General features: G+C 39.7%; 1 protein-coding gene across 1 annotated transcript in view; it reads right to left on the bottom strand.

Annotated features, from left to right (window-relative positions):
• The window catches only part of Arfgef3 (ARFGEF family member 3), a 152,208-nt gene that overhangs the window by 106,565 nt on the left and 25,081 nt on the right, over nt 1-20,562 (bottom strand). Inside the window, exons 3-4 of the mRNA XM_052170033.1 lie at nt 3,211-3,292; nt 372-503 (exon numbers count right to left, since the gene is read on the bottom strand). Of these exons, the coding sequence (XP_052025993.1) occupies nt 372-503; nt 3,211-3,292 (214 nt within the window). The remainder of the gene's footprint in view (nt 1-371; nt 504-3,210; nt 3,293-20,562) is intronic.

Below are 20,562 nucleotides of genomic sequence, written 5' to 3'. Positions count from 1 at the left end.
CTAATATGCTTCTGAAGGGCCTTCCTCTTGTCAAGTTAAACATGATAAATCTCAGTCTATGTAAAACATGCTTAGGTGTTTGCTCTGGTATAGTGTAGGTAGGCACAATGCCCAGAATGGTCAGGTTGATCCAGGAGAAACTACAAACACTTGATAACACCAGATGTAGGCAGAGGCCTTACTTGTTGAAACTTTAACTCGTTACTCTTAAACGATCAAGGTGATTTTGGAAGACTACGGCCAGGATAATAATAAACTCTACCAAACTGTGCAGTCACAATAAAAAGGCAGTTTTGAGATGGTAAGTACCGGCGTGGGTCACAACGTGCTCCTTTCCCAATGATGCACAATTGTTCCCATGTCAAACTAACCTTCATTACTTCCACCTGCAGGTCCTCATTGAGTGATGGTGTCACTTTGACTGCATTCAGGATTTGATTGAGCAGCTGCTTCTCATCAGAGTCTGTCTCCATGGATACAAATCTCTCTTCTGACAGGAGCTTCTGTAAAGGGACACAAGGCAGTGATTGCAGTCTTTTCCAATTGTATCTTATTATGTCTGATGCTCTTTTTTCTTACTGTGGAGTATCTAAGCTGGGGGTCATCAGGCAAGAACTCATCCTATGTACCATTAAAAGGAAACAGGCATAAAACTTCACAAAATGGGTTTTGGAAAAAGTATCTTTCAAATACTAGGTAATTCACTCTATATTTCAGCCAGTAAAACGCTATGTGCTGGCCATCTAGGCTATTCAGATAGTGGGAATAAAGACTGGATGTGCTACGAAGAGGAACCCAGCCCCACAAAGTAGTCACTCATAGGCATACCCTTTCTGAATGTAAGTTTTGTTACATAAAAGGAAAAGGTCTTGAGATCCTAAGATCATTTTTTCAGATATGTATGTTTCCAGAAATTATTCTTGAATTAAAAAACCCTTAAAATATATTCCACAAGAAAATGAAGGCATTTACTGCATGAGGACATCAGAGGAACTCATGGATAAGCTTTTTGCTACTCAGGACAATGCTTATTTTTCTAAAATGTCTATGCTTATGAGCAGACATCTGCACTCTCTCATGTTTCCCAAGAGCTACATAGATGAAGCATCCAGAAGGCATAAAGAAAGTGTCCTGGGAATGAGGGAAACCGTTGGAATGGTCTGACACTGGAGAGTGACTCACAGCTTGAGCACATTCTCAAGTCAGAACTTAGCAGGCAAGCAGGGTACAGTCTCTGCTGTCTCACCCTGAAACCCACAAGTCTCACTCATGAGGGTTACAGTTAAGGTGTTCTCCCCAATTCTGAATTGGTGCAATAGGTAATTTTCCCCACTGAGACTCAGCATTGGATTTCATACGTATTTATTCTTGGCCTAATTTGTTCTTTTTCCATGGTAACTTAGGTGCGGCAGGAATCTCCTAAAAATCCTACAGTATTTCCCAGAGCAGTCGAGAGGTGGAAGTTTATATAGAAACTGTCTTACCGAGAGTAAGGCTTGGAAGCTCTGTATTTGTGCCTAAAGTTACCAGGCCATAGGGACCAAGGGACAGACTCATAAAAGGAAGGCCAGGCCATTAATCAGTAACATGAGTAAACAGGTGCTTGAAACCATGGAACTGCAACTTCGTTGCAAAGTTGGAAAAGAAAAAAGTGGGAAACATAAATGATACTAGAGAAAATGGAAAATGGCAAAAATAAGGGTTTGCAGGTCTAAGCAAACCCTTATTTATTTCTACAGATGGCCTAATTCTATAAACCAAAACCTAATTCTAGAAACCACTGAAGAACATTAATGAAGATGCTTTAAAATTAAATTAAATTTTAAATTTTAGAATTTCCTATGCTTTTGTATGTTAAAGTACGGTATATCTACTTCCAATCTACTAAGGCTAAAGGGAGCTAATTTCCAATTCTCGAATATGGTTCCATTCTTAGAAGACAGTCGGGTCTCTCTGACTCTAAAAACCGGGAGGACTGCCCACAAGGACAAATGCCACTGTAGGCTTGAACGCCACTGTGTTTTAGAGACCTTAGAAAATCAATGTGTTTATACAGCCTTTTTGGGTTTGGGTTTACAGCCATTCTGTTTGGTTTAAAATACAAACTCTCAAGTAGTTTGACTTTAAAGATTAGGGTTTTATCCTGCTTTGTTCTAGAAACAAAATACATTAATCTGTTCACCAACATAATTTTAGAATAAAAAAAGCAAAAAAAGACAGATTCAGAAAGACAAATATGATGTTTCTCTCTTTTTTTTCTGGAGCCTGTATTTTACAGATACATAAAATCATATATGTATATTTTATATTTATGTATATATATTTATTTATAGATCATATATATGTCTATATATACACATGTATATGTCAGTAGAAGGAAGACATCTAGAGGAAGAACAGAAACAGACTCAGGACAGGGAAACAGAGGGGCCAGAGTTGGGGAGAAGGGAGGAGGGAGTAGGGTGAATACTATGAAAGTATGTGATATCCTTGCATGAAATATCTTTCTGAAACCTCGTTACCAAGCATGGGGAATATACTCCAATTATAATGCCATGCCATGTGCAGGAAAATGGGTACAATGAAGATCATCATATTCAGCCAGTCTCAAAAAAATAAGCATATTTTTTCTCATTTGTGGTTAGCAAGTGTCATATAGATAAAAAATATCTTACATGGACCCATGGCATGAAAATAGAAGGGAACTGTCTAGGGAGACAAGGGGCTCATGGAAGGTGGGAGGCTAGGGGAAATGGGGGAGTCTTGCTCAATGTATAATATATAATTTTATGAAAATTCAATAAGTGAAATTGATAGGAAAAAATCATAAAATCTTCTCAATTTACTATTAATCCTGATTATACAAAATCACAGATGCGGAATACAATGAGATCCAAACTGATAGGAGCTTCTAGAGGTCCCTTTTTCCTGGGACTCCTAACTTTCAAAAAAGCTGGATTCTACAAAAAAAGTTCCTCCCTATGTGGGTTTAGCAGAATCCCCAGGTATCAATGCTTGATTACTTTGACCAAGAAAGGTGTCCAGAGAAATTCTGGAGGCTGTAAGATCTTGCCCCTCCTGTGGCTATTGCCTTAATACTATCCAAGTTTTCGACAGAAGGTATTTACATGCTAATGATTTGCTCTTTCAATGGCAAAGTGGTCTGTCAACTTCTGTCTGTCACATGACTGCATCCAGTCCAAGTCATACCTGCATTCCTGCCAGAGCATGTTGGGCCAGCTTCATATTCTTTGATTCCAAAGCCAGCTGGAGAGGCAGCAAGCATTTCTCCCTGGCAGACACAGAACCAAGTACCACATGTGAGCTCAGCAAACCTGGCAGTCATGCACTGTAAACCTTATGTATAACTCCCCACACATGAGGCCCCTAGCCCCAATCCCCACCACCACCATCACAACCCCTATCACCCCAAACCCCATGACCATCACCCCAAACCCACCACCACTACCATGCCAACCCCTACCACCATCACACAAAAAACTAGAACCCATCATGAAATTACATATGGCTTAAAGATCAACAAAGCTATGTAGAAATAACAATACATCCTGAGCTTGCTACAGCCTCTTAATGTGGCTGTAGGAAGAACAGAAACAATTACTTCGTCTATAGCATGCTAAGTGCCATGCAGAGAGGTCTATAAACACACTTACCTCTTCCCTAGATTAATGCATTTCTCGTACCCAGTACACCACGTATGAGCAGCTCTAGGGAGCAGCATTTACATACATGTCTATGCTCTACTCCAAACCATTTTCTTACCTAGGAAGTCACTACATCATGACTTACATTCTTTTTTTTTTTTTTTTCTTTTTTGGCTTTTTCGAGACAGGGTTTCTCTGTGTAGCCCTGGCTGTCCTGGAACTCACTCTGTAGACCAGGCTGGCCTCGAGCTCAGAAATCTGCCTGCCTCTGCCTCCCAAGTGCTAGGATTAAAGGCATGTGCCACCACCGCCCGGTGTGACTTATATTCTTTATCCATATAAATTAAAATTCTCTGAATTTGCCAATTTCTTCCCAACTCAAAGAATATAATAGTCACTCATAATAGTCTATAGTCTTTATCAAGCCCAGAAAATACATATTCTTGTGGCAGAAATATAACCACATATCAACAGCTTTGGTCCATGAAAGACACAAATGCACATGAAAGATGCAGCACTGCCCAGATTGCCTAAAGCTTAAAACAACAAAAACAATCTGCATTTCCAGCAGAAGCTAGATAGACAGGAGAGCAAGCCATGGGGCTAGTCTAGAGTTACATTTGTGGAGGAGTAAGGGTCATTGTTCTAGGATACAATGAAATGGAAAGTTAATGATAGCCTTGAATCCTTTCTGTCCACCCCGCAGCTCTGCAGTCTTCCTGTGGAGTCACCCACCAGCTCCCTACTGACTGAGAGTCTGACACTTTCTGACTGCAGCTGTGAAGGCAGCTGACAACAGGTCAGCAGGAAGAACACCTGGTGCCTAATCCTTCTCTCCTCTCTCCTTGCCAACCCAATGGCCCAATGGCCATTTTTACAAGATGATCAAGGGAACAGTGCTACCTGTTTACAGTACGCACATCCTTTGGCAGGTAGATGAACTGCCCAAGTGTGGTACCTCCAGATGGGTGGTTGTAACTTGGTTGTTATCAGTATTGTCTGCCCATCTCAGTGACAAGGCAAAAGCACCACTCAGCTTACAGAGGGAGAGACACGGCTTCTTTTGTTCCATTACAATCAGTTCCTAAGCTTGGGGAAGTAATGAGAAGAGTGAAAACAGAGGGAGAAGTCAGATTCAGGGGTTGATGGTGTAACAGCAGAAGCAACCCTGGATTTTGCCCTGAAACAACCAAATCTCCATCAGGACGAAATTACTAAGAAAGAACCTTCATCTCCATTCTGGAGTCAGACCTGACAGTGAGGCACAGCACCAAGAAGTCACCGGGTAAATCCAAAGCCCTGGAAGCTGAACAGCCTGGAGCAGGTAGCTGCAGGCTGATGTTACACATGCATTGCCTATTATAGATTAAGGCAAGGGTGAGTGCCAAATCCAGCAATAGCAGGCATTCTTTTGTAAATATCCCTTGGGAAGCAACACTCTCTCTGTTCATACGCAACGAAAAATCACTACCACCTCTCTACCTGCATAAGCAGCCCTTACTCTACCCAGTGACTAGTTTGAACTAGGTTGCTGACAAATTCCAGGAGTGCCAGGTTGTATCATGACCCTGAAGCCCTTTACTAGTTTGTTCATGCTGTTTTGAAGGCAGGCCTATCAGCGTGAGATTATTTCAACTTATTTGTGCTGGGTTGAAAGGTATCAGTTACTGTGAAGGCTTAAATCTTCAAAGCCAGTACTGAGATGGGAGCAGTGGTTTATACTTGTTAATCCCAGAATTTTTTTTTTTTTTTTTTTTTTTTTTTTTGTTTTTCCAGACAGGGTTTCTCTGTGTAGCCCTAACTGTCATGGAACTCATTCTGTAGATCAGACTGTCCTGGAAATCAGAAATCCACCTGCCTCTGCCTTCCAAGTGCTGAGATTAAAGGCATGCGCCACCACAGCCTGGCATAATCACAGAATTTACGAGATTGAGGAAAGAGTATTGTTACAAGTTTGAGGCCAGCCTGGTCTGCATGGTGAGTACCAGGCTAGGTCAAATTTTGTAGTAAGTGAGACTCTATCTAAAATAAAATAGAGTAAAAACCAATCCTATAGAGTTGAAATGAGGTGTGCATGGACCATAGAACAGAGAGAAGCAGAATTTTTCAATATTCAGACAGGTAATATGAACTATGCATTTCACAAGGTCTCCATTAGAGTTGCTCAACTTTGCCAGATATAAAATCAGTCATAGACAATAAATAAATTAATAAGCATGGCCATATTCCAATAAACCAGTATTTACAAAACCAGCAAAGGGGCCAGATCTGACCAACATACTGGTCTGTCAAACTGGGACCCGAATTATGCCTGAGAACATGGGCTAAGCAGATTTAGCCTTCTCATGTTTCCGAGGGATTTTCACAGGACAGGGAACTAATTTGCCTTAGAAGGGCATCAATAAAACCAAAGACAGGGCCGAAGTCTCGATTAGAAAATAAGTGCTTTGGAGAAATATCACTGCAGGTGAAGTCGTCACTGGGCACTAAACCAAGCTATCCTGTGCACCCATTAAACCAGCATTTGGTGCCTCTAATGTGCCAGGCCGTATACAGATCTGGGCACAAGCTGACAAAGAACAGGACAAAGCAGGTGCCTTTGTATATTCATATTGACAATGAACTAGAAGAGAGAATTGTTCTTAGCATGTATTGTTTCCATATTTAGTTTTATTTATAACTACTTTAAAATAAGCCTATCTATCCTCAGGTCACATTAGAGAAAGCTTACATTCAGGAAGTCTTGCAGTCTGCTCAAGTCCACTCAATTCATGTGTATTGGCAATAATGCAAATCTAACTCTGACATCCTAAAACAAATTCTTCCTAACCTCCTTTTATATTAGAACTGTAGAGCAAACCTGTAACAGTAGTTTCTTAACCTTTTTTTTTTAGGTCATGGATACGAGAAAAATCTAGGACAAAAGGTGAGGGCAGAGGGGAGTTGTATGTCCAAAGTACGTTAAACACACAAATGCAATGTCCTTGTGAAATCTAGCATCATGTACAGTGAAAACAGGCCAATTCAAAACACTGCTTAGGGGCTGGGGAGACAGACACATGGCGGAGTGGAGAATGTGTTTGCCACACAAGCATGAAGCTAGAGTTCACAGACCACATACAAGCTGGCCAGCTATGGCAGCCACGTATAACCCACTTAGAATACAGAGACAGAAGATCCAAGGAAAAACTAACTAGCTAAAGTACTCGAGTGCTCTGCTTTCATTCCTGTGGTAAAGCACTCTAACTGGAAGGAAGCAGCTTGAGGGAAGAAAAGGTTTATCTCAGCTTACAGATTATAGCAGATGACTGACATAAGTCACGGCAGGCGTTCAAGCAAGACTTTGATGCAGAAACCAAGGGGAAAGCCAGTGTTTTTATGTGTAGATACGTGTGTGCTTGAGTGTGTGCATTTGTACCATGTGTGTGCAGATGCTAGCAGAGGCCAAATGAGGGTGTTGTATCTCATAAAACTTGGGTTATAGGTGACTATGAGTTGCCTGATATACGTGCTGGGAATGGACTCCTAGGTCCTCCACACGAGCGTCAAATGCTCTTAAACTCTGAGCCATCTCTCTAGCCCCTTAGCCAACTTGTTTTATATACCCTAGAGCTTCTGACCCAGGGCATGCTACTACCCACAGTGGGTTAAGACCTTGCACTGTCTGATTTTACTTTAAACCTAACCCTAACCCTAACTCTAACCCTAACCCTAACCCCTGTGGTGCATTTTCTAGATTGATGTGGGCCCAGCTCACTATGGGCAGTGTTACCTCCAGGATGGTGTCCTTGGAACTATAAGAAAGACAACTGAGCATGCCATGAGGAGAAAGCAAGTAAACAGCATTCCTCCACGGCCTCTGTATCAGTTCCTGCCTTGAGTCCATACCTGACTTCTTTTAATGATGGATCGTGATGTGGACATGTAAGTGAAATAAGCCCTTTTCTCCCCAAGTTGCTTATGGTTTTAGCATTTTATCACAGCAGTAAAATCCCTAAAATGGGCCTCCTACATAAGTTAACAAGATAATCCCCAAGACATGTCCAAGGTCAATCTGTTCTGAGCATTCACAAATGGAGACTCTTAGGATTCTGCTAGACAGTCTCTGATAAGATTCTATACCAATAGCTGGGCACAGATTCAGGGGGATGGCTGGTTGTCCTTACATCTAAGGCCCTTCAGGTCCTCTTATTCTACAGTTATTTAGTAGTCTCTGTCTCAAATCCTTCTTCAGCTGGAATCAATAGATCTCATGAGGCATATCTGATTTCCTCCCGTTCTGTGATATTACTAACTCCCCTCCCCCACCTTCTTTTTGTAAATCGAGTTTAATGAGAGTATGTGACAGTCCTGTTAATTGGGGCTGAGGATAAGATTTATGATGAAGATGCACACACATGGCACATACTGAATTCCCTTGAACTTTCTGAACACAGATAAATCAATCACCTTTTGATCTTTCTAGATGCTGCCTCGTTGGAAGAAAGCACAGGAAACCCAACATTCATTTACATTTATTGGCTACTTTTGATGCACGGGCACATGGAAACTCATGCTTGCCTAATTAGCTGAAGGCAGCAGGCTCTGGTTTCATGTCCTGACATGCTATTATTCCTTGAAAGATCATTAGCAGTATGCTATTCTCATGCCAAAGACATTATCCTCTGACACGGTGTCTGGTCATGTCAAGGAGACTGACTCTGTCTCCTTAACTGCTCTGTCATAGATCACAGACCAGTTTAATGGGGCTGGAAGGCAACAGAGGACAAAGGCAAATTTTAAAAGAATGGGAGAGAATTACATCTTGCTAATAATTACCTGCTAACATGAGAAGAAATAAGATGTTCTAGTGAAACCACGTATTTTTCCAGGTTTGAAGTGATTCTTCTTTGCTGCTCTGGGTGGGAAGCATTAACAGGGCAATTTACATTTATAATGTATGTTTATATTCCATAATGCTAGGACTCTGTATGAGCCACATGTTAAGCCACTATATGATCATACAGCGTCTCCTGTTGAAATTATATACAATATGCTATACATATATAATATGTAGATTATATAATATATATATACATATTATATACAATATGCTATGCTGTACTACTTCATATTTACTTTGATTACAACACATAAAAATTAATTACAAAACCAAAATTCACATATTTTTGGATTACAAATTCACCTTGTACAAATGGAAAGTACCGATGTACTATGCTTTGAACGTGGCTTGTTGCCACCAAAACTCATGCTGGAGTTTGGTACCCAGAGCAGCAGTGCTGTGAGGTGAGGCTGCGTAGGAAGTATTCAGTCACTGGGACAGAGCCATCCTGAGGAGACTAATTCTCTCTCTCAGGTCTAAGTTCTTGCTTTCTTGGAAACAGATGAGTTGTTTGTCCTTGTCATATACTTGCAAGATGGAGGTAGTACAATGTTATCACCAGAGGCCAAGAAGATATCAGACCCATGGTTTTGAACTTCCAAAATGATAAAAACCAAACAAATCTTTTAAAATAAATGGCCCAGCACAAGTATTCTGTCACACTGAGAAAACAAATAAACAAACAAACAAATAAAGCAAAACAAAAATAACAACAAACTAAGGTGAGATTTAATTGTAAACAAAAATGAAGCTAACTCGCCAAGGACCCATGGCCCCAGCGGAGAACATCCTGTTTTTCTTAAGCTAACCAAACACAATGTTGAACTGCCTCCTAAGTTGTAGTGCTTTTCTCAGCTCTCGCCAGAGAAGCTTCTTTTCTCAGTAGATGGTGATTAATTCAAAGACTCCTGACTGCACCATGTACGAAGAACAAGAGACTGCAGAGAGCTCAACTGTAAATGGGGTTCAGGGATCATCAAGGAATAGAAGGTAAGAGCAAGAGGTTGGGAGAGGAAAAGTGGAAATAGGGAAGGAACAAAAAGGGAAAAGAGTTGGGAAGATTTGATCATAATAGAATAATATACTCATGTCTGAAATTCCTGAACAACAGTGCATGGCCACCATGCTGGAGACAGACATAGCCCAGGTCATGTGTCTTTATCTCTGGGTTCGTGAAACAATATGTTCTATTTGATGACATTCTGAGAAGTTACAAGCTGTTTGTAAGCGGAAAAACCAACTCATTCCTTGGATGTTCCTACTGAGTTTAAGACACAGCCACCACCATTCCCAGGATCCAGGATCTTGCCTATTTCGAGTAGCGGTTTTTCATCCTCCTGTTGTGAGACTCAGGATGCTGTCTTCATGCTATAAATACAGATGCTTGAAGCAGTTTGTACCAACAGCGATGAATTTCCACCGGTGAAACTTTTTGCCTGAGTCAGTTCCATAGAGCCAATTGGAACTAAATTGGTTCCTTAACCTACACTCTCTGGAGTACGGTTAAAATATTTCCATTTTATTTCTATTCTCATTTATATTTTATTGAAATTGTTTTTTGTCGGTGTCAATCCTTTTCTTTAATATCTAAAATGAAGATTAGATTCACCTGTCAGATGCTATTAGGCCTTAGGGACATAGCTTAGATCAACATGAAATCCATTTTCTTCCACAGGCTTGCAGGGTTATTTAGAGAGCCTATTGCAGTTATTAAGTTGAGCCTATGAAATTATTATTTCTCCTGAGTCAGAAAAGGGTAAATATTGGCAACTTCAGATGATTCAATCTAGCACAGATATCCTAAATAACATGGCTATTCTCATATTTTATCTCAGTATTTAAGGTTGCATTATCTATTATTTTCTTATAAAATCCTTATGTGTACATAAAAAAATCTAAGAATATAAGGATATCTAGCAGTGGAAATGGATTCAGCTCCTGCTTAAGAAAGAAGTTACTTAGTACAGGCTGACAATAGGCATCCCCACGGGGAAATGGCTTCTTTTCTTTTTCTTTTCATAAATACTTTCTGTGTCAAACCTTATTTAGTAACCATAGCAGATTCTCTCATGCTTGGAAAAGAATGTTTCCTGTTGTCACCAGACCTGGCTCCTTGTAAAATGTTTGCTATAACATTTCTTTCCTTTGTTCAGTGCAAAAAGGTATAAAAGAACTTACTTTCACACACATAGGATATGAAGAATGAACTCTTTCTTCCACTTCTTTCAGGAATTTACAAATGTTCTCCATGTTCTATATGACTGCTGTCTGACTTAGGTTTATGAGGGGTTTATAGCTTCAGAGTGTGATTCCCTGACCACCATTGTGATGAACACAGTACCAGGCAGGCATGGCACTCACCTGAGTAGTAGTTGAGAGTTTATAGGCAGAGAAAGCAAACAGGGAATGCTGTGGGCTTTGGACACCTCAAATCCTGCTACCCAGCGATACATCTCCTCCAACAAGGCCACACCTGACACCTAAACAGTTCCACCGAGCAGTTCTAAGCATTAAAATACATGAGGCTTTCAAGGTCTATTCTCAGTCAAAACAGCATAACATGTGATAAAGCAAGCTTGTCAATATCTGAAAAATTTTCAATGCTAGATTTTTCCCCTTTGCAATTTGTGTTAAACTTTGAAAATATCTTCAAACAAAATAGAAGTCAATATAAATACAACAATATTTTGGTACAGTGTTATGAAAAAATAATAGATTTGTCTCTTTTATTCCAAAATTCTGTTCTTTCAATATTTGAAAAGCATGAAACATGAATAAAGAAGAAATGGATAAGAGAGAGTCAATTTTTAATATTTCAGAAGACAATTAATGATAGAATACTGCTGGGTATTTTCATTTGAAATCTAGTATTATCACTATTACTGTCTTTATCATAAGATATAAATTCTGTATAATCAGATAGACCAACTATTTTTGTATGGGGGGGCAACAGCTGACCTGATGTCTATATTATTTCTAAGGATGACTGTTCCATAATCCATTTTTGACAAATATTGAGCATTAGTGTAACATTGGGTTCTGATTTGGCACTGAGCATAGAACAAAAGGAAAGTAGGTGTTGTTCCTGTTTAGGAATAAGAGTGGGCACACCTTCCACACATTGCTGAAGGTAAAACATCTGAGAAGTGTTATTGGGACCGTTTAAGGGGTGCCTGTGGAAATAAGGAAATGCATCAAGAAGGCCAGAGCCAGTGGCTGTCTCATCTCCGGGAACACAGCCCAAGAACTGGCCATATACAGGTCCTTTCCTTTGGTCCAGGTATTTGCCACTTTTAATCAAAGGGTATTTGAGACAAGGGAGGAGCATGGTTGCAACAGTTATTAAAATCTTTCATGTCCCAGGTACATTAAATAGCTTAGTATGCCATTTAAGGACTCCCATGACAACTCAGTGAATAAGGACAAATATTGCTGCTGAAGGAATCAGGAAAAAAGATTTGCAACTGGACAAGAGGTAGGACTTCCTCCAGGTCAACCTGCAGCCATCATGCTTAGGATTCTGTTTGTTATTGCTGTTCTTTTTTTCTGCCAGTCTCAATGAATGCTAGATTAAACAGCTCACACAGAGCAGAGCAGGCAGAGATCCTTCATGAAGAAATTTCCAGGAACAAGCCACCAGGTAATGGCACTTGCCACCAGACGTGCCAACCTGAGTTTGGTCCCCAGAACCTCCCACATAATAGAAGGAAAGAACCAGTTCCCTCAAATTTTCCTCTGACCCCACACACCTACACACACACACACACACACACACACACACACACACAAGAGAGGAAGAGGAGAAGGACCAGGAGGATTCACTGTGAGGCTGAAGTTGTGTTGAGAAAGTAGCCGTGAGGACACACATGGATCAGAGTGAGCTAGGGCAAGACCAGATGGCAAGTGATGGGATATGTGTCTGGGAAGTAGCCCAGGACAACAAAGCCAGGTTGGAATAGCTCAGAACCTGCCCAGCTTAGTGCTTGCAGTGTATTAATAAAGGTCTCTGTGTCAATTATTTGGGAATAGGAGGGGTATAGAGAACCCTACAAAATTACATTTACCCTCTAATTCTTATCTTCTTATCTTAGGATCCGAATAACAGAGATGACAGGCATGGATCACCATGCCCCTCTGTTTCTACATTTTAAAGATTTCAAGAATTAAATATGGTCATCTTTTGAAAAATATGGGGAAATGTTCCAAGATGTTTAAATCTCTTGGATAAAATGGCACACTGTCTATATATGACCTGTGTATACCACCTGTTGTAGTTAAATCATCTACATACAACTTATCTAATACTACGTAACTACAGTACTAATGGTTGCTACAATGTGTTTGGGGAATAATGGCGGGAGAAAAATGTCTGTACCAGTTTCATCACAGTTGTGATTAAAAAAAATGATTTCAATCCTAGCTCCGCTGAATCCAGAGATGTGGAACTCATACATCATTTTTTATGATGTAATACTACAACTGGCAATAAAGAGTCAGGGCTCTGCCAGAATTTTAGCAGGCTCTCAGTATCCCTCTGCTGCGAAGTAGCAAGCTGAAGCAATGCACAGGAAAGACTTCTAGCCTCAATAAGCAAATCTTAGGCAAGAAGAGAAAATGATTAACATTAGCATTGTTTTATATGCTGATAAAATTGTTTAAATGTGCAGCTACTTTTAAAAATAGAAGCTCTATGGCATAAATCTATTAGAGATGTCTATGTAAACAAGGACAGGCCTGTTTTGCTCGAAAGCAGAACAAAACAAATCAAATCACCTTACAGAAACATTGATTTTAGGTCCTATTGATGACCTACTCGCCTGTCAAAACTCACAATAATACACACACACAATAAACAGAACTTTTACAAAGTGAATGTGCTGACAGCAGAATGTGAAGCAAGACTTCTGTCAAGTAGAAATTTCTAGTACTTGTTGGGAGTGATCATGCTTAATATGCCCTAGGCCTCTTCAAGAAAGTTTATAAGACTGATCAGGAAGTTGGCCCAGTGGTACAGCCCTGTAATGCCGGTTACTAGGTAGCTGGAGTCAGGCAGCGTGCAATTTCAAGGTCTGCCAGATCTACAAAGTGGGCTTAAGATCAGCCTGGGCAACTTGGGAAAGACTTTGTCTCAGAGTGAACTGAGGGTAAGGAGGAGATCAGTGCTAGACACGTACCTAGAATGTGAAAGACACTGAGATCCCACCCTAGTTCTTTTTAAGGGAGGCAGAGACAGGTGACTGGGAAAATGGCTCAGTTGGTAAGGAACTTGTGAAAACACCTGACTGAGTCCAGATCCCCGCCATCCATGTAAAAAGCCAGATACAGTAATATGTGCGTGCTGACCAGGCAAGCACCACAATTGGTGCATTCTAGGTTCAGTGACAGCTGCATTCTCAAAGCATAAGGTGGAAAAGTGATTGATTTACATGCATGATATAAACATCTGGCATATCCATACATATGATACTTACACAAACACATACACATAATATGATCATGTATATACACACAGACATACAACAATAACAGTAAATACTTAAAAAACTTCAGTTCCAGTTATAATATCAAAGTGTCTCATAAAACCAGTCTATTACTAGAGCATCATAAGTGCATTAAAATTGGTATTCCTAAACAATAATTGATATACAAGAAATAAGGTTTTTAGTAATGTAGACAACTTCTTTAATAAACACTGATTTAGTCTACTATAGCCAGGCAGTACACGGACTATTAGGTATATAACATAATACACCCAGACTAGGGTGGTGACAGACTACTGCAAACACATGGTCAATGCAGACCTGTATTTTATAGTCACTAAATTGGAACAGATCCTGGAAAAATGATGCGAGCATCTTTACAGATGTGGTGACAGTTATTTGGCCTTGAAATGGAGGGGACAGAATGAGTCTTGGTCAGCCAGGGAAAGAAGAGAAGGAAGATAAAGGTACCAGAGTAGGCTGATGCATGAGTTAATGTCCTACTGAGGCCAGATGGGAAGGCTGGCAAGAACAAGACTTTGACAAGGTGAATGCGAGCCAGGGTTTAAAGGGTCTCACATGCCGTGCCAGGGAGACTGGCTATGGGCCAGCTGAAAATGAGGAGCTAATGGGAGGTCTTTAATCAAGGGGATGATACGATCTCAGACATCGTCTTCAAAATGGAGCTTTGTTTACAATGTAAAGAACGGACACAAGCAGAATATGATGGAGAAAAAAATCAGAATGAAAGCAGGCAGGGTCACATTCAAGCTCCCAAGAAGGCACAGACAGCATGATCCTCGATCACCGGCCAGTTAGCCTAGCCAAGTTGATAAGCTTTAGGTTCCATGAAATATCTGCTCTCAAACAATAAGATGGAGAGTCAGCAAGAAAGACATCGCCATGTTGATCTGTGACCTCTATACACGCACTCTCTCACATTTTTCTCTTTTCCTATTGCTCTCTCTCTCTCTCTCTCTCTCTCTCTCTCTCACACACACACACACACACACACCCATCCCAGTACACACACATACCCATGCAAACGCTTAGCATACACAAAATAAAAAATATGTGATGGTGGACACCATGCAGGAGGAGCTGTAAGGGGCAAGTGAGCTTCCTGGGGGACAACCTACTCACCTGGTCAATTTTCCTGTAGATCAATATGAAGATGAACTTTCAAAAATTAATATTGTTTAGGTGAATTAATTATTTTATAGAATTGTGCTGATTTGGTTTAAATAGTTTTAAGAAGTTAGGGTAATTGAGAAAAAGTTTAAGGAGATGGGTTTAAGTTATAACAAAGTTAGAATTAAGAATAAAATGGGGCCCATCCCTGTAGTGAGGGCTGCATAGGTTAGGAGGTACAGTGAGCTTTCATGTGTTTCAAGCATGTAATTGTACATGGAAGAGAAAAATAGGCCTGGGACAAGTTAATGATCAAAGAAAGCATTCATTCTAGGTTGGGTCTGAGTTCCTGGATCTTGTGATCTCGGGAGTGGCAAAAGGTTTCAGTGTGCACCATGAAAAGTTTTGAACACAAAGTAAATAATTCTATTGTGAATATAAGAACAGGGAATAGATGATTAGTCTGTTTAGCTGAGCAAGACTTCAAAAATAAGACATAAGTTAGATGATGATCTGTTTCTTGGTAAATACAAACTGTCATCAGCTAAGCATAGAACAAACTTGCTGCATAGACTGACTGGCTTGCTTAAACTGTGTTAATCAATGGTAGAAGAATTATTGTTTTGAGGTTACATTGAACTTGTGAAGAGAAAGATAGATAGGAAAGGTTTAGCTAGGCATGAATTTCAAAAGAAAAATACATAATCAATAATCCTGTTGTAATTTCTTCTTGTATAATGATTTTGATCTGTTTAGAAGAACATTTTCTTTTTTTGTGGTGATTGCTTTTAGAGAATACGTAATTTGTGTCTGTGAGGTAATCTTTTTCTTATATAAGGAACTTTGTCTTAAGGCATAAAAAGGCTAAGAGAAAAAATAAAGTTTGCTGGAGCTTGCTCCATCCACTAAATATATGTTATGTATGTATGTTTGTATGTATGTATGTATGTATGTATGCATGTATGTTTGTATGTATGTATGTATGTATGTATGTATGTATATATGTAAAGTGGTTGGAGCTTTGCTATGTGTATGTGTGTATGTGTGTGTGTGTATGTATATGTGTATGTATGTGTGTGTATGTGTATGTGAATGTGCATGTGTATGTGAATGTGTATGTGTGTGTATATGTGTGTGAATGTGTATGTGTATGTGTGTGTGTATGTGTGTATGTATGTATGCATATATATAAAGTGGTTGGAGCTTTGCTATGTGCATGTGAATGTGTATGTGTGTATGTGTGTGTGAATGTGTATGTGTGTGTATGTGTGTGTATATATATATGTGTGTATGTGTATGTGTGTATGAATGTGTATGTGTGTGTATGTGTTTGTGTATATGTATGTGTATGTATGTGTGTGTATGTGTGTATGTGTGTGATGTGTATGTATATGTGTGTATGTGTATGTATATGTGTGTGTATGTGTGTGTATGTGTATGTGTGTGTATATGTGTGTATGTGTATGTGTGTGTGTGTATGTGTGTGTGTGTGTGTATGTGTATGTGTACGGGTATATATGAAGCTATTGGAGCCCGTCTTGCTGCATCCAGTGTGTGTGTATATGTATGATTTAGCCCATTTCTTTCCTCTAGTCACTGGCTGCCATTGGCAGCCCCCTCCTCCCTTATTGGCAGGACCCTCATCCCCCATTGGCAGCACTATCATCCACCATTGGCTGCTATTAGTACCAATCAGCCCCCCAATCACTGACTCCCCACTCAGCTCTCCTCAGTTTACCCTGTGGTGTCAACACTAGCCTTTGGTAATGAACTAATATTTCTTGCCTGGAGAAGTGTTGTAACAGTAAAGCAGTGTACTAGTCAGATTCTTAACTGGCTGCCCAAGGCCATCCTGATGTTCACAGTGCTCCTTATACCCCCTAGTTCAGCCTTCCTATTATTTGATCTACCCTGTCCCTCATGAGGTCTCATGGATACAGATACACACACTTCCGTACTCAAACCCCACAAATAGATGCTCATGTACAGCTCTTGCACCCAGGAACACAAACACCCATTGTACAACATTCCCTCTGAAAGACACCAAATCAGAAGCTCAAATGTGATTTCTAGAAGAGGCATACATAGTCTGAGCAGGGAATTCTGAGGCCTCAAGTATTGAGAATATAAAAGGAAGGTTTGGGGGACCTTTGGCTGGATTGGAAGAAAGCAAGAATAGAGTCACTGCCATGTAATCTCAGGGCAGGCCCCATGACACTCAAATATTAGAGTGATAATGGCTAACACAATGGACACACCCTACAAATAGTTATCATGTAAAAGCATCTGCTCTGCTATATGGGCCCACATTGAATGTATGTTACATTCAATTATTGCCTAAAAGAAATGAGGGAGAAAATGGGACCCACAGATGGTATAATGGGGCAGAGTGGATCTCCTGTAGCACAGTTGGGAGGAGTACATGGGCAGTATAGGATTGACATCACTGCAAACTGAGTTCAAGGAGTTTTGGGGGAAGCATCTAATGGTTGATAGTATAGAACTCAGGAAAACCTTCAAATTATCCATCTAGAAACAGTAGCTGAAGTTTTAGATGAAATATCTAAGGGAAAGAACAAGGTATAGAATAAAAGAAAAAGATGGGGTTCTGAGAAAATTTCTCCAGAAAGTGAGTGAAAAAAACAAAACAAAAAAACAGGGTAACAATAAGGAAGTCAGAAGGAATCTAATAATCAGGAAGAAACCAGAAAGCTGTCTTTCTAACCCATGCCCATTTAGTGCCAGTGCTCTAATAATTGAGCACCCACTTAGTACAAATGGTGGGATTGGCATACGTACCTATTAATTATACTACTTGCAGAACAGAACTAGGCAGATTGATAGGTAATAATTTCTCTTATCAATGAGCCGACAGGCTCAGGGCAAGTCAATAACATAACTTAGCAACCTAACTATGTGCAGTAAAACATCGGGCCCTGACAAAAGCATTAGTATATTGTCAAAAGTTGGAAAAACAGTAATAGCTGGGTCCCTGCTCTAGTAGCAGAGGCATGGAAAGGGAAATAAGTAGCATAGCTATGCATCAGAGGCAGTCTCTTAGTATCATGTCATCCAATCCGCACCAGAGCCTGGACAATGAACATTATTAGGTCAATGTCATAGATAAAGACAAGGATCACATATCCATGGGCAAAATTAGTAAGTGGAAGAGTCCAGATCAGAATGTAAGGACCATATAGCAAAAGGGTCTTCACCCTTCACATAGCAACATATTCTCAAGGGAATACATGCTAACCTGGGAGACAAAGGCGCCTACAATACAAGCACAGGTGCTCCTAGGAGTTAACCAATATAGTGAATATATATATCCTTTCCCCAGAGCATCCTACTATGACAACCAATGCAATAATCTCCACTTCAAAGACAGGAGCAATCTAGATATAATCGCACACTCCACTTAAGATGAGCAAGCTTATGAGGCCAGCAAATATAACAGTCTGTATCTGTCACTCCTTCGTTGACTTTTATCTACAACCATGAAGGTTTCAGCATGGAGCCATTAAATTTAGCCTCAGACATAAAAGCTAAGTGTCAGGATAGTTTGAACACACGCAAAGGCCAAGAATACTACCTCAGCTTGCAGCCCTGAAGTCAAGAGGAACTGTCCCGCTCAAAGCTAGCAACCATTCATCAAACCCAGGCTTAGCACGTTAAAACCATCCTCCCAAATGTATTCGTTCATGTCTTCACAAGGGCTGCTCTCCTGAATGTTCCTGCTTGTACTCACTGCATTCCTAGGGACCCTCCTGGAAGGGTTACTGCCTGCTCACCTCCAGGCCATGCATAGGAGATGGAGGCTTGCTATACAGGAAGAGTCATTACTATCGAGGAAGCACATTCATTCTTTTTGGCTTGTAATCAAGAAGCAATGAATGTCCTTGTGAAATCTGCCGCCAAGCAAGTAAATGGCCTTATTAATACCCCAGTGTCATGCTACATTTAAAAGCTGTAATATGATTTGGGTGTGGAGTGTTCCCCCAGAGTTTTATGTATTAGAAACATGGTCCCCTAGTAAATGGTCATGTTCTGGAGGTTCTAGAAACCTTAGGAGGTGGGGCCTAATAGGAGGAAATGGTCACTGGGAGTGGGCCTTGCTTTCTGCAGTCAACGTGGAGTTGTGGGGGGAACGCCATCTGCTACATGCTTTTCCCACCTTGGCGTTCTGTATAAGCACACAGGGCAACCACGGACTGAAACCTGAGCAGCTAGGAGCCAAAGGTACAATTCCTCATTAAGTTGTTCTCCTGGTTACTATGGTCACAGCAACACAACAGAAATTCACAAAACCACACCTTTGCCTCTAAAGAGGAGGGACTATCTAGTATTTTATTCCAGCTTTTAACCAATTATTAAAACTTTAACTGTGTGATTAGGCCAGTATTTAAATGATTTTCCCCCTCCATTGGTATAATAACTTGATAGAATTTTAATGGCCTTTAAAATATTGTTAAAGAAAATTGGCAATATTACACTAGGAAATTATATATATATATATTATATATTTTATATATACATTATATATTTTATATGCTTTTAAATATATTTTATATATTTATATATTATATTATATATTTTATGTTATATTATGTATGTTATATATAAATATATGTTTATATGTAATATGTGTGTATATGTGTATATGTATGTATATATACATATATACAAAAATATGTATATATATATATATATATATATATATATATATATAATAAAACTTCCACATAGTTTAAGTGACATGAGACTGGGTGTCATTTACAGTTTCCAAGATTTTTCACTTTCTATAGTAAGAATATCCTTAGTTCATACCCCAATAACACACACATATACACATACATTTGAGACAGACTTGCCCTACCTACATGAATAACCTATTGATTTGTGTTCTCTCCCACGTAAATCCCATATTCATCTCCTTATGGTCACAGCCTCTAACACAATACAACCCATAATACTGAAAGCTGCCAGTTGCAGTGTGTTACTCTTTAGTGGGAATTGTACCAGTAACATCATGCCATATTGTATTGTTCAACTTTACAAATGGCAGGCCTAGTTCAGCAATTACTCATATCTGTGTTTTAATGAGAACTCTGAAGCCTGGTTAGGAAAAAAATCATCATCTTAAGATCTTGCAACTACAATACAGTATTTCAAATGCAAGCATAACTGTTGTTGCATTTTGTGTCTTCAACATGTATTTATTACCTGCCATTTAGATATATTGTAATAGGAGTCACTGTTCTACCTATCTCTTCATCTTTCATCCATGGAAAATCTATTGGAAGGTACATATATGTAGCCATGAAAATGTTCACGTGTCTTTACAAGTGAGGCCTAGTTGAAGTATTTAAGTTACAAATCCATTCCATTGTATAAGCGAAAGCAT

Source organism: Apodemus sylvaticus, chromosome 23, assembly GCF_947179515.1.
Source record: "Apodemus sylvaticus chromosome 23, mApoSyl1.1, whole genome shotgun sequence".
Lineage (NCBI taxonomy): Eukaryota > Metazoa > Chordata > Mammalia > Rodentia > Muridae > Apodemus > Apodemus sylvaticus.
This window is presented reverse-complemented; position numbering and strand designations above follow the sequence as displayed.